Here is a 15,962-nt window from a genome sequence, read left to right as displayed (position 1 = left end):
ATCAGTGCATTGAAATCAATTGAAATGGGATATATTCAATGCTTTTTTTGATCAACCAAACCTCTGTTCTTCAAACATTTTACACAGGTACAATGTGGAATATAATGGTAGCCAGGGAAACTGCTGCAGAACAAGAAAACCCGACCAGTAACAGTTCCAACTTTAATGATACATGTTCCATCCAAATTACATTTTACAGAACATGCCAGTGAAACAGTAATGAATTATGCAAGTGTCTGCTACCTGCATTTTCCCACAAGGCGAGTAACTACAATATACGTGAGTTTGTGAAGGATTCTGATTACTTATTTTCTGGAGAGATTTTGCAATGGAGGTCCAAGCTCAAACCTCATTCCCAACAGTAATCATGTCATATTCACAAGCTACCACTGCTTGCAGTCAGCAGTTGTGCTACAAGAATGCCATGTTTGCATATTTTCTTTCCCTAATCACTGCACTGGGCATTGGTGGTAAATAGAAGTCAGTATCTTGAGCAGATTATCAGGTGATTTGTATTTCCTTTGAATATCAAGCAATTGATTGTTACACTAGCCAACAAATTTTTTCCTAAATGTTGCTTCCTCAAATTTTTTTATGTTGAAGTTGAACACAAATATAATTTCAGACTACTTGTATCATGTAGGAATTTGGAGTAACAAATTCACTTTTATTGAATGTTTAATTGTATTCTGCACTGATGCTTTGCAATAATTCAACTAAGCTAAAAATGTTTTGTTGATGATTTTCATTTGTACTCAAGTGTCTGAGGCTTCTTGCTGAAGTGTCCAACAACGATCAACCAACACTCCTGTTGCACTGATAGCATTTCTTCATGACCACCATGTCCTGACAAAATTTTTCACCATGCGTGTCACTGACAGTGCCAAGACTTGCAGGGAAGAAATCTAAATGGGAATGCAGAAAATTAATCTTTAATGACATGTTGCACTTCATGGTTTTGTGCACTTGAAGCATGTTGGCACATAGTTTGGAGCTCTGTAGTGCCAAGATTTCAATAGGTACATTTAATGTCAAACATATACAATATACATCCTGAAATTTTTTCTTCGCAAACATCCCCGAACAGAGTGCCCCAAGGAATGAATGAGTTAAATATTAGAACCCCAAAGCTCCCCCTTCCATGTACAAGCAACGACCCCCTCATCCCCACCAGCAAAAAAGCATCAATGCCCTGCACTGAACACTCAAGCATCAATAGACAAACTTACAGTATCCCAACTACTCATTCACCCACTAATTCAACATACCACAAGTGCTCTCTCTCACTAATAAAGGGAAAAGAACAAGGGGAGACATAACAAACAACTCACTGATTTACAATGTTAAAAGCCCCAGTTCTGATCTCTGGTCATACAAACTCCAGCAGCTAACCCGCTGCTCCTGATGTTCCGTATTCACCCGCGACACCCAAGTCAGGGGCACTAGCCTAGCATCAGCGTGTCTCCAGAGCCAACATCCCTGAATGCCTTCATGTGACTTTCTCCAAACTCACTAGATCTTTGAATTGGCTGTCATTGAGGACTTGTTTGACTTACGGCCTAACAAACATGCCTTCCTTAATCACACATCAGTTATTCTGACTTGAATTCTGAATTGGAATTACAAATATAGGCAATACCCCCCAAAAAAATGATGGATGACAGGGAAGTTTCATGCTGATTTTCATGATCAGGAGCCAAAAATCCATGATACACCCCAAAGTAGTCAGGAAGCAAAATCCTTGTTGTCCAGTGTTATTCTGTGAGTAGGTCTGTTGGATTAATATGGCAGTCTCTACTATTATTAACCATGGTAATGTCCTATAACACTGGTAGGAGATGGGCACTAGAAATGGCATATACATAGCAGGTAATGATTTAGTTCTGGCAGTCCTTAACTGATTCCAGCTCCTGCAGTGTCTCATGGTTTCTTGATTACCAATCGTTCAACACTCCATATTGAATATTCAGTAGCAAGAGTACAGATTGTAATCTTGTTACAGGACTTCAATTACAACTTGATAATGCCCAAGCACTCAAGTACAGCTATTAGTATGTGTCCACAACATTGTGTAGGAACCAACACAAAATAAATCTGCTTGATCCCATCCATGCACCTGTTATAGCTATACCATCTATGACAATGTAGGTAGAAATGACTTACTGCAGAGACAAATCTCCACAGCACGAAGACCCTCCATTCTTTTGGGTGTATTATAACTAGACAACAGGGGTTGGTGCTACTGCCTCTGACCCAGATTAAGTGCATGTCTTGTGTGTGGAATTTACACTCTGCCTGTGACTACATAATGTTGCACTGCCCCAACAAGCCAATGCTATTTAATTGGTTAAATATTGTTAATTGGCTCTAATGTATCCCAGTGATAAGGAGAGGGAAGGTAATGGGGATGCTCAGAAAAAAAAAAGGGTTCCATGTAGGATTGGCATATAGCAGGGGGTCCTAATAGCTCACTTTTTGTAGTTTGCTGTTAATGTGGTACATGGATACCCAATTTAGCACAATTATCAAGCCTCCCATTTTATCTCATAAACATTAGATCAGATCAAAGCTCTGAAGTCATACCATATCCAGACCAGAATGGTAGTCAACATCAGCCAGTAAAATCTGTTGCAGTGACACCTCTATTCACCAACCTAAGAATTCATTACCCCACAAAGTGCCACACTATAATCACTAATGAACCCACAGAAGCTTCTCTTCCAGGAGTGCTCCAAACATACACCCCTGGCAGGAAGGACACGGGAGCTGCTGCAAATCATACACAATCCTTCACCATCACACGGTTTCAGTCTGGAATCTGTTCTCTAAAACCACTGGAGAAGTTATGTTCAAGGCAGCAGCTCACCAGCACCTTAGAGTGGAATAAGGGATGGGCACATTACCAGAAACAGTTTCAAAAATGTATGTAATTAATTTAACTAATTTACAATAATGCAATAATTATATAAAAATCTTGAAAAACATGCAATTCTCATTTACCTTTTGAAAAACATTCATCCCACACTTTAATTTCAGGGGGTTCTTATACAAGTTAGAGGAGGAGGGTAACAACTTTGAATAGCATATGTACATTATTTTCTCTCTCAATCTCATTTATAATCCAAGAACACAATCATCTGAATTAAGGAAAATGATTGCAGTGATTTAATTTGATTTTAATCTTTGATAAAATAATTGAAGAAAAACAGGTTTGATATATTCAATGGCCTCAGTATAAAACCATCTATTCAAACCATTACAAACTACAAAATTTCTCTGAACTTATTCAAAGTTAAGCATACCCTCCTGGTACACACATATCTTCTGATAATTCAAACAAGCTGTCAATGCTATCTTGCACACTGATAATGACCTTAGAACTGAGAAACGATTTATCTATTTATTTGTTTGTTTATTTATTTATTTTTTAGAACGCTTGAATGCAGAACATTTTTTGCTTCCCAAAAAGAAAAATTTCTTGATAGAACTCTTAGGTTCATCTGCTGTGCAACAGCCAGTTATTTAAAAAGGGTCAGAGGACATTGTTATCTCTAGTACACAAAGGGGCCTTCTTTGGAAACAATATTCTCAGGTCTAGACTTGTGCAAGTTGTTGGGACAAGCACCATATTCCACTGCGCTATATCCTATCAAAGGTCATCTCGTCCCCAGCTCTCTTTTACTAGGAGAAAGCAATAATTCACCAAGATTTATTTAAATATGACATTCTTAAGAATTCTGCTACATCTTGCAAACACTGCAAGTGGTCACAAGTTGGGCAAGACTTTAATATGACGGGCAGACTGAACTTTTTTTTTTGGAGGTAAGCTTTACATGAAGCAAGAATATTGAACAGCTTCTTTTTGCCAGTGGTTGCAAGGCCAAATGCTTGACCACATCTCCCCTTCTGTCTCTAATGTAGCTTGGTCCAAGCAGCTGATGATTACTCCAAATCTGCAATCTTACATCATTAGATCAAAGTAGAATAAGGAAGGACTCAAAATGCTTGATGAAGAAAACAAAGATAAGTCTTGCATTTACTGAATTCACCCAAACTGCTGACATCTGGTATGCTGCAGAGAATTTTATCTTTTCAGTTTATTATTGGAATATTAAACATTATTTAACCAATTGATCATTCCAATAAAGCACTAAAGAGTCCTAGGATTCCTATTAACATATCTGCTCAGGTGCTGGTGAGTCCATCTAACATTAACTAGTCAATCACAGTCAATGTATTTCTTACTAATGTTCAACGAGAATAATAATATTCCACCTGCATGATAATGCAGGTGCATAATCTACTTCAAGGCAAAAACTCAGGAGTGTTATAAGACAACATGAAATGTAGGCACTGAGATAACACAAGCTGCTCTACAGCTTTGCTTTAACCCAATCATAATCAATTACTGTATTCTTATACACCAAGCCATTAATTTACGCCCTGCATTTGTTATCAGATGCATTTTCTACATAAATGAGTAAAAATAACTCAAAGGACAGATCATTTCAGCACATTACCACATATGACATCTCACAAGCAAATCAGTGAAATGACAGATATAATTTCAGTGAATCTTTAAAAAACAATTTTCACAATAGATGTAAAAAACGTTTCTAAGAATCTGAAGGCAGCTTGTATTAATTTTAAATATCCAGTGAAGTCTGGAGTAGTAAAAAAAATGGTAAATAATGCCAGAAATTAACCCATCAAGCAGTTATCCACTCAAAGGTTTCTCATGTAAACAAACTGATCTGCTTGTGGCTCCAGCATCAGTTACAGGTTAAATCCAGATGTGCAAATCTTAATAGAAGTCTACCACACCCCAATTTGACTAGTAATTAAAAAAAGTAACAATTGAAACTTGTTTCACATTCTTTTTTCTTAAAAAAAAAGCCATTTTGAACAAGTACAATGTTATGCAGTTTACAAAATTACAAAAATAGCCTGTATTTGAGAAATTGCAGTAAGGAATGTAGAAGACATTTTCACAAATGAATGCACGTAACTAAACTGCAGAGGTTTCAGTACAAGCAACATGTACATTATGAATTAAAACTGTCAGAATTCAGAGTTAAGAAAGTTTTTTTAAGAAACTTTGATACAAATGGTCTACAAAGAAGAAAAAAACCTTTTTCCTCAATTTGACAGATTTGGTAGGTGGTCTGAGGAGGAATGTTAGCTCTGGAAATTTACATGAAGCCCACTGGCACACAAGTTCTGTTGAGTTTTATTGACAGTAAAACACCTGACATTAAGGCTCATTGCCATTTAAATGGGCTTGCTGTTGTATTCTACTTTTGCGAAGAACTTCCAGCTGCTTTGCTCGTTGCCATCTCTCACGTGATAATGTTGTCTGGCCAGCACTCAGTGACACCAACCTGTTTATTGGCAAATTACAAAACAGGTTATTTTTAAAATCAGAGCATTCTTCTCAAACTCAGATAAACCACAAAAACAGGTCTTTGTCTTGTAAAATTATGACATACAGTGCTATTTAGTTTACTTTAACTCCTACTACACACTCTCCCTCTAAACTAGGTTTCAAGTTCTTATTTTGAGCTTGGATACCTTTGTAGGATTAACTAACTTGGTTGCTAATGTCATTAGTTTCCAAGAGGAATGTGACATCAAATGAAAGCACCAATATTGCTATTAATCGGTGTTTAGCACTTGAAAAGGACGCACGCAACAAAAGGTTAGACAATGGAATTTTAATATTTACACCTTGAAAATCACTGTACGCAAACCAGTCGATCACCACCAGGTGTAGACATTACACCAATTTTAATACTATAATGTATTTTACTTACAACATAGAATGGGCCCTTCGAGCTGTGCCACCCAGCAACCCTTCACTTAACCTTAGTAAGTTTATTAGTAATTGTAAATTAGGCTAACTGGTACATCTCTGGGCTGTGGGAGAAAATTGGAAAACATGGAGAAAATCCACACTTTCTGGGTGAGGATGTACAGACTCCTTAGAGGACAGCAGAATTGAACTCTGAACTTTTGACACTCTGAGCTATAATAGTATCACGCTAACCACTACACTAGTGTGGAAACAGAAGGCCAAAAGAACATACAATACCTGGCGAATCTACACCCCAATGGATTTTCTAAATTTCAGGTAGCCTGCACCCAGTGTTACTTTGATTCCTTATGTGATCCACCATGTCCATACATTCATAGTTTATGGACTGAAACTCAGAAGAAGAGCTCAAGCTCTTAAGGTGGTGATCAAAAAAATTTTGGCTGAAAATATGGGACTGGAGAAAGCTTTTAAAAAGGGGAGAGAGGACTTAAAGTTCTCTAGTTAGGCCCTCAAAAAACTTAATTTAACTCATGATCTCTACAAGGCATATCATGTTGCCAGATCCACTTGTTTAATCACAGTATTACAATTCATCAGATAACTTAAAATAATTAGCAAGTTCAACGTAAAAGTACATATATGTCACCATATACAATCCTGAGATTCATTTTCTTGTTGGCATTCTCAATAAATCTATAGAATAATAACCAAAATGGAATCAATGAAAGCCCACCCAACTCAGGCATTCAACCAGAGTGCAGAAGATTAAAAAGGAACATGCAAATAAATAAGAGAACATGAAAGGAAGATTCTTTGTAAGTGAGGTCAACGGCTGTGGGGACATTTCAATGATGGGGCAAGTGAAGTTGAGTGAGGCAATACCAGGAAATTAAAATATTAAAGGAAAAATTAAGATAACTATTTGATGTCTGTTATAAAACATTTATAATGTTTTCACTGATCAATCAAAGCATTTCCAATCCACACACAGCCTACCTTGCCACAACGAGTAACTGATGGAGATCTTCTGCAGTTATGCTTTGTGGATCACTCTTTCTCATCTCCACAAAGTCTTCCTCTACTGCCTAGAATTTAGATAATTAAAAATTGAACCACATTTCAGAGCAAAAGTAAAAATTGTTGAGATATACAAAAACATTTTATACCTTGGTCACTTCATCCGATATACTATAGTCCATTAGCCGAAGTAAACTCAAGTAAATGCGAAATTTCTTCAACATGGAGGGCAGCAAGGCTGTCAGTAAATTGGTCATGTATTCTTCCATATTTGCAGGAACCATCTGAGCTTGTAAGTGGACTTGGCAGTCAAACTATAAAGAGAAATAGGCCACTTAAAGAAGAATTTCCCAGAGCCACAGGGTTGCAGAGCAGTGAATTCAAGCAAACTCTGCCTCACAATAGCTTAATAACAATGTGATCGAGCAACGTAGGTGTGCCTGGTATGGTAACACAGCACAGTATGCTACACATTCATGATTGAACATGATGTATTTTAATACATTTAATACTAATGAAGCAGCCGCTGAGTGCATATTCATGGTCTTCTGCTGCTGTAGTCCACTCACTTCAAGGGTCGACATGTTGTGCATCCAGAGATGTTATGCACATCACATGGTTATTTGAAATACTGTCACCTTCCTGTCAGATTGAACCAGTCAGGCCATCTCTCATTAACAAGGTGTTTCTGTTTTTTTGCACCATTCTCTGTAAAAACCAGAGACTGATGTGCTTGAAAATCCAAGGAAAGTAAGAGTTTGAGATGCTCAAACCGCCCAGTTTGGCATCAACGATCATTCCACAGCCAACCACTAAGATCACATTTCTTCCCCATTCTGATGTTTGGTTTTAACAACTGAACCCTTGACCAAGTCAGCAAACTTTTATGCATTGACTTGCTGCCACGGTTGGTTGATTAGATATTTACATGAACAAGCAAGTGTGCCTAATAAACTGGCCAGAGTGTATCTATGTGGTTACAATATCACGACAATGCACACCAAACCCATTAATCACAACCATTTCCAGACAGCAGTTGGCAGAACAATGCGTCTTCACTTGCATCTCATTTTTGGGAGGTGAATGGCCAAACTGCAAGAACTCATCCACACCAAACCCTTTGACCAACATTTGGTTTAGTGTGCCATTAATCCATCTGATCAATATCACTTTTACACAAGACTATACTCAACACCAACATCACCACAAATTTTTCATACAATCTGCAAATTTAGTAAGGTTAACCTCCCTGTTATAAACAGATCTCAGGTATCCAATCACAATACCAATCCTCCACTGTTTCCTACTATCAAACCAACTTTGAATTCAATTTGTCAACTTGTCTTTGATCTTATATGCTTTTACTTTTTGGAAAGCTTTCTACGAAAGACCTTGGTAAAGGTTTGACTAAAGTCTACGTAGACCACGTCAATTCCAATATCTTCAAAAATATAGGCCGTAGTCAAGTTTTTAGGTGATGTTTTTCCCCTTCATTGAAAATAAAACTTTAGGGCTTTTTGTCTCCACTAGTGTGGATACTAATATTTGTAAATGGCACAATGTAAAGAATAATTCTTACAACTGGAAATTACTATGAATGTACAATGGAGAACATTCTGGCTGCTGGTTGCATCATTGGCTAGTATGGAGTTGAAGTCCCAGATAGTTCCATCTGCCAATTATTCATTATGTGCTGTGTCATATGACTTGGGCGATCTTGATCTATCCATGATCATGAATTTTCTTGGGAAATTTTTCTACAGAAGTGGTCGTTGCCTTCTTCTGGGCAGTGTCTTTACAAGATGGGGGTGACCCCAGCCATAATCAACACTCTTCAGAGATGGCCTGCCTGGTGTCAGTGGTTGCATAACAAGGACGTGATGTGCACTAGCTGCTCATATGACCTCCCACCACCTGCTCCTATGGCTTCACGTGATCCTAAATGGGGAGCTAAGCAGGTGTTTCACCTTGCCCAAGGGGGACCTACAGGCTAGCAGAGGGAAGGAGTCCCTTGCACCTCCTTTGGTAGAGGCACATCCCCAACCCACCACCACCCACTGCTGCCGTAAAACAACAAATTTCATGACATGCGAGTGATAATAAACCTGATTCATCCGATTTTCTGCAGAAAAAACTGATTCCTATCAATTCAATTTTTGCAAGAATTTTCCTTAAAATTTAGCACATTATTAGTGAAACATTATATTGGCATTTGGCCATTGACTGGATGGTACTTTATTGCCATTCAGCATACATTATTTAGGGCAGAAGCCAAAAGACTTGGATCACTCTACACAAGTTGTAATGTGAATGGATAAATCCAAACAGTATACGCACCGGTAAGAGAGATCTTCCTTCTGAAGTGACGAGTACATTAATATTGCAAGGGAATTCCATCTGGTGGTAGTTGAAATCATAGTCTACCTTCTGCCAAGTAATTAAATTACCCAGAGCTGTCACATTTCGAACTCCTGTGAAAGATAGGCCATTAACAGTGACTAAGATTGATACAAATACTTTATTAAAAAAAAAAGGACAAGTCAGAAGTTGGATTGAATGGTGGTACTGAAGTGACTTTTTAAAAAAAATACATACAGTAAGGTAGTGGTCACCAACCAGTTGATCGTGATCAACCGGTCGATCTTTTGAGACTTTCCCAGTTGGTCCCAAAAAAACCCCCAGAAAAGTACACACCGGGCAGAAAAGACTGGAAGCAAAACCCCACAACCCCGGAAACAACCTCTCCCCACAAACAGCTCTCTGCAGCGGGAGCACCACTACATCACCATTACCCTAATTGGCATCAGCCTATCTTTATAATGCTCACATTACAACACTTCTCCCCCTTTAAATTCCAACATTCCCCAAATACAAAAGAACTGGGAGACAAAAAACAGTGGTGTCATTAACTTGTACTAGTGTCTCAGTATCAGGTTACCAATACAAAACACTTGAAAAATGTGGCCGATTCAACATTCAGTCTAACAAAGGAAATTGTCCATTCAAATATTTAGTCTGTGAGGGCGCTGTGCTGCAACACATGAAAATTATTAAATCTAAGTACAGGAGCTGTCTTACTGACAGACACCTCACAGACTGTCTCAAACTGGCTGTCTGTAGTTATGAGCCAAATTTCGGAGAACTAGCAGAACGTATTCAGTCCCAGTCATCACACTGAGTGCAACAGTCAATTTTTATTAATTTATTTTTTGTGTTGAAATAAAATTAAATAATGAAACACAGAATTAAAGGTGTTGTAATGTGAGCATAATAAAAATAAGTAATACCAATTAAGATAATGGTAACATAGCAACACTCCCACTACGGAAAGCCGCCTGCAAAGGGAGACTGCTTCCAGGACTGCGGGGCTCCACTTCCAGTCCCTTCTGCCCGGTGCGCATGCGTGTGTCTAAACGATTCAGTAGGTCGATCTTGCCTTTCACCAAGGCCGAGGTAGGGGGATCTTAGGCTTAAAAAGGTTGGCGACCACTACAGTAAGCAATAGCCCTTCTGACCCTTCACGTTGTGCCATCCAGCGGCCCCCGATTTAACCCTAGCCTAATCACGAGACAACTTACAGTGACCAATTAACCCGCCAAATGCTATATCTTTGGGCTGTGGGAGGAAACAGCAAAATGACAGATGAAACTTCAGAACATTTTCATTCCACCAGATATTTGTAGACTGCATCCAGTCTATAACCAACATCAGTGTGGAATTTCGGCCAAGCTGGTCACCACTAACATATGCTCACTATGTGCTCTTGCCTTGCGGGGATTATTAGAAATCTGCTTCTGATTATTAGGCAATCACACAGATTTAATTTATCTGACAAAGCTATCAGGTTGAACTAGCTCTCAAATCATTACTCTTGTGAAAGTTTCTTTCTCAAGATCCTCTGGTCTCCTCTCACAGTCCAAAGACTCACCAGTTAGAAGGTTAACTGGTCACTGTGAGCTGTACCGTGATTAAGCTAGGGCTAAATCAAGGTTTGTCGGGGATTGCTGGGCGGTGCAGCTCAAAGGGCTGGTAGGACCTGCTCGAACTGTATCTCAACAAATAAAAAACAGAAAAAGAGTAGGTTCTCGCTGTCACCACGTGGGTTTCCTCTGGATTCTCTGGTTCCTTCCCACACTCCAAGTATGTACGGGATAGTATGTTGATTGGTTACATGAGTGTTAATGGACGGCACAGACTCTTTGGGCTGGAAGGATCAGTAACTGTGCTGTATCTCTGAGTGAGTGATTGAGTGATAAATAAGACTAATGATAGGAGTCTTTAGGGCAGAAAAACATTATTGTTACATTGACTAATTATATTTGAGAACATAACCAATTCTCTAAGTAGGAGAAACACCATTTTACTTTTTTAAAAAATATATTGTACACAGTATTTTAACAAGGCAAAAGTAAGCAAGCAGATAGATCTTCCGTGAAGTCCAGTTCTGACCTGTAGCGTCCAGCTGCCCTTGTTCCAATAAGGTCTCATCTAACATGAGAGAAGTATTACTGGCTAGCTGTAGTACGCCAGTAACGAGGCGGTTGGCAGTGTAGTCTTTGTGTGGGATGAATCGCAGGGTGTTCATATTATGGAGCGTCATGGGTAGACAATATGACTATTAAAACAGAAAGGTAAAAATCAACTTGGAATGTACTTACAAGTTTGAAGTTAGCAGACTAACATCAGTGAAAAATGACAAAATAACTTGAATAATTATTACGATTTTTTCACTGAGCTTTGTCTTAGAATACAAATTAATAAAGGATTCTACATCCAGATCAACTACAGTACTTTTACAGAGTATGGTATTTGTCAATGTGCAGCACAGACACGGTTGTAAATCTGGTGGGAGTAAAAGACATTGAAAATGGTCGGGGAGGGGGGTTGCTGCAGGTGGGGTGTGGGACAGGTGGCAGGGAATGGCGCAGGTGCAGACGCATCTATCCGAAACACCAGGTAAGTTCATTTGATTTCAAACAATTGGTTTATTGGTCATTACAGAATGTCTCTCTGGTGCTTCTCACTCCCTTCCTTCTTCTTTTCCCCCAACTGTGATACCTCTCACCCTGCCCGCTCCCTAATCTCAGTCCACAATAGAGACTCACATCAGAATCAGGCCCAGTATCACTTACACATGTCATGAAATTTGTTTTTCTTGCAGCAGTACAGCGCAATACAATTACTACAGTATTGTGCAAAAGTCAGGTACCCTAGCTATATACAGTACATGTGGCTTACACTTTTGCACATTACTGTAGATGATGGCAATACATCAAGCCTGTTTAAGAAATTGATATTTACAAATCTTTAAGATATTTAAGAATATTCAAGATATTTTCTTTAAACAATGCATATTAACATTTATAAATTCATTCAGGGTATGAGCCAAACCAAGTCTTTCATTTACACTGTATAGTCGGCCCTCCTTATCCACAGGTTTTGTATGTGCAGATTCAACCAACTATGGATCGGAAAAACCCGTAAGTTCTCTCTCCAGCATTCATTGTTTCAGCATGTACAGACATTCTTCTTGTCATTATTCCCTAAACATATTCCCTAATACAGTATAACAACTATTTACATAGCATTTGCATTGTATTAGGTATTAAGTAATCTAGAGATGACATAAAAGTACAGGCAGTCCCCGGGTTATGAACGAGTTACGTTCCTGAGTCCATCTTTAAGTCGGAACAGGTACATCCAGTATCATGTAGCCTCAGTTAGTAAAACATTTGTCTTTCAATAATTAAACCACTGCCTTGCTTAGTAATCATTGTAGCTTTCATTGGGGCAGGCCTTTCAAATGTTCTATTAAAATTGTTCTGATCGTTGACCGGCTGTAGTCTAATGCTCTTCCAATGACCGATGGGAGTTTCACCTCTTCCAGATAGTTTTACTACATCCACTTTATTTTTAATTGTGATCGTGATTATTTTCGTGAACAGAAACACTGTGGATTCAGAGCTGCACTGGGTCCTAAAGTCCAGCGCACTGATACAGGTTAAATAAGGGACTTGAGTATATGCGTTTTTTGGTATCTGCGGGGTGGTCCCGGAACCAATCCCCCGCAGATAAGGAGGGCTGACTGTAGTTTCAATTTGCAATGATCTGAATCATATTTAAGTTGCAAGTTACTGTGCTCTTTGAGTTTCTGAGAAGGGAGTGGAAAATAGTGGGAAGCTTAATAGTTTAAAAAAAGCGCCTCTCTGATTGGCCTAATAGAGCTTTTCATGTAAGTATTTATTACCAACTTGTGTTCACATCACCACGTAAAAGGCAAGCAGGCCATTGTGAGAGTGTGAGGAGGGTTTGGCAAGCAGAGTTCCTTGAATATTCTTGCTGGTGTTAGAACATTCAGATGGCAGTTATGGTAGCAACAGACTCCTCCTGCACGATGTGCGAAACTTCCCTTACCCCTGAGAACTATACCCGTGCAGTGTGCCTGTATTGCAGCTGCCGAATGGCCATGTGAAGGAGCTGCAGTTACATGTACTCAGGATGACCCAAGATGCTGAAGGCATGATGGATACAAGACTTCTGCACAGCATTGTGTTTGTCAGCATGGAGTTTGTAAATCTGGCGGGAGCTAAGAATGCTGGGAATTGTAAGGGTGGAGTGGCGTGTGACAGGTGGCAGAGGAGGAGTGCCAGGGAGGATGACGCGAGTAAAGACACACCCAGCCCTAAGACACAAAGCAAAGCTTCTGGATCTTCCTTGAAATGATTGTTCCAATCGATCAATAAAAAAATCAGCAGGTTTCTAACATGCAGCTTCTGATCCCACTCCCAATGCGGAATGCTACAAAAAGGTCCCGTCCAACATAACAGCCCGAGTCCTAATCTCACGTGTGCAAAGTCTGACAAAAAATGCAAACATAAAAGTTAATGGCCAGGATATGAATTTCCTATTGTCAATCACCCAGCTGTGGTTACTGGATGTACGTTACTTGTATTAAAGACACACATATAGCAATCATTGCCACAGACTTATCAAACTGCCAATATGATGCATTTTTAAACACTTACTGATGGAACCAGCTGCTGAATGGTCTTATGTAGGTATTTTGTGTAACCATTACCCCTCGGGCAGCCACTCAGGTTTACTGTGAATTTACCCAATGGAAGAATGTCACGCCGGGAATATCTGAAATATGTATAAAATGGACTAGTAAACTGTGCTCATTTTGAACAATAGCTGCATATTTCAATATAAAAATGCTTGCATTATCCACACATAATTAATTGTTCCCAGATGTATCTGTATATATGTTCTTTAATCTGTGTTACAATTTCCTGCATCAATGTTCAATCCTCTTGGACATGAATTACAGAATCTCACAAGTGGGAGGTTTATGAACCAAACCTTAAGGTTCTGCTTGATTCTATTTTATTTTTAAACCAATCGCCAGACTTCTATTGAGTTAAATAACCTGATTCATACAAAAGAGTTCTTGGAGAAGTATCATCCTGGAACAAAACACAAGGCTGGAAGAAATGGAGACTACTTCATAACAGGAAATGACTTGGTATACTTTAAAGATTACATTGGCATACTTGAACTGATCTGCTTTACATGGTAAGATAAAGTTTAAACGTGAATGGCAACCACAGTGGCCATGTATAATTTCGTTAACAACTGATTTTATGATACTGAAAGGTGCATTAGCAATCTAAGTACCTATATTTTTCCTTTATTTGCAAAGTTACAACATGACCAGAATCTAAAACCCAACTTGTAAGATGTATCAGTATTTGGGCTCTGTTTTTAGCTGTTCTAAACTTTTTCTACACAAGCTGGTATTAAAACAGCATTTCAAGTAACACAATGTAAAACACCAGATTAAATACTTACACTGTTGAAATAAAATGTAACAGGAGATATTCCGCTGCCAAACCATCTCCCAGTAATGCATGTGTAAGAAACCCAAGCAACTCAGCTCTGACTGTGGATAATTCAGGGATGATGTTGGAGATGACTGGAATAAATGACAAAGTATAGAGTCACACAGTACAGAACAGGACATCTGGCCCATTGATTCCACACCAATCAAGTGCCTCTTCATCCCAAACCTACACCAATAATTTTATTTCCCCCAATTTCAAAAAAGGTACATTAGTTCAGTATTTGAAATTTGAGCAACAATTATACAACAAGCAGTTCCAAACTTGCTTCCCAGATCACCGCGACAACACTGCAAGAATAGACTAGTGAGTGAATTGTCATAGCACTGAGGGTTTGAACTTTTACCAGTGGAGCAAAAAGACCGACTGAACAAAGTCAGTAATCATCATAATTAACACAAACTGCATCATTGGGCATCATGGTAGATAGCAGTTAGCGTGATGCTATTGCAGTCAGGGGCACTGGAGTTCAGAATTCTATTCTGGCGTCATCCTTGTGAAATGCACGGTTTTTCCCCAGGGGCTCTAGTTTCCCTCCATCATCCAAAGACACAGCGGGTAGGTTAACTGATCATTGTAAATTATCCCTAGATTAGGCTATAGTTAAATCAGAGCTGTCAGGGGTTGCTTGGGCTGGAAAGGCCTAGCCCACGCTGTTTCTCGGAATAAATAAATGAACATACTCATTATCCACCCTGGATATTATCCATATACTCATTATCTTTCATATCCACCCCGGCTTCTGAAGCCTTTCTGCACATTACTCGCCGTGCATTTTGTGTTCAAAATCAGTGCAGTGTTCTACTGCCCTCACAGGTATAAGGTACGAAGTCTGGGTTTTGTGCAACCTGATGGAAATCTCTAACTAATTCAGCAAACTACATTGTTATTGCTTTTTCCCTTGTACAACCTCAACGTACTGACGTGATGAAATGATCTCTATGGACGGCATACAAAACTGTACTCAGTCAGTGTGACAATAATAAACCAGTTAAAGGCTTCACTCCTTTTAGAAAGCAACTGTTCAGATACTTACGCTCAGAAAGAGCACCTAATTGTTTATTTGAAGGTAGCATTTCTCTCCATATCTTTTCCACAAGGAACTGACAGACAAATCTTTTAACCGAAGACCCATTTTATAAATTATCATGTCGATTTTATCTCCAGCCCACAGCTGATTTGAGCTTCAGTCTCAAGTTGGAGAATAAAAGATGTTTATTACAAAGTGA

The 15,962-nt window shown here is 38.9% G+C and overlaps 1 protein-coding gene across 2 annotated transcripts in view; it reads right to left on the bottom strand.

Annotated features, from left to right (window-relative positions):
- Positions 1-2,912: 2,912 nt before the first annotated feature.
- The window catches only part of mcmbp (minichromosome maintenance complex binding protein), a 37,992-nt gene continuing 24,942 nt past the window's right edge, over positions 2,913-15,962 (bottom strand). For both annotated transcript variants that reach the window (XM_059947817.1, XM_059947818.1), the window contains 7 exons: positions 14,684-14,807; positions 13,858-13,975; positions 11,282-11,447; positions 9,170-9,303; positions 6,982-7,146; positions 6,812-6,900; positions 2,913-5,381 (listed from right to left, as the gene is read on the bottom strand). In XM_059947817.1, the coding sequence (XP_059803800.1) occupies positions 5,255-5,381; positions 6,812-6,900; positions 6,982-7,146; positions 9,170-9,303; positions 11,282-11,447; positions 13,858-13,975; positions 14,684-14,807 (923 nt within the window). In that variant the 3' untranslated portion in view covers positions 2,913-5,254. The remainder of the gene's footprint in view (positions 5,382-6,811; positions 6,901-6,981; positions 7,147-9,169; positions 9,304-11,281; positions 11,448-13,857; positions 13,976-14,683; positions 14,808-15,962) is intronic.

This window comes from Hypanus sabinus, chromosome 22 (assembly GCF_030144855.1).
Source record: "Hypanus sabinus isolate sHypSab1 chromosome 22, sHypSab1.hap1, whole genome shotgun sequence".
Classification (NCBI taxonomy): Eukaryota; Metazoa; Chordata; class Chondrichthyes; order Myliobatiformes; family Dasyatidae; genus Hypanus; species Hypanus sabinus.
The sequence above is the reverse complement of the archived record's forward strand: the minus strand, read 5'-3'. Positions and strand labels throughout refer to the sequence as shown.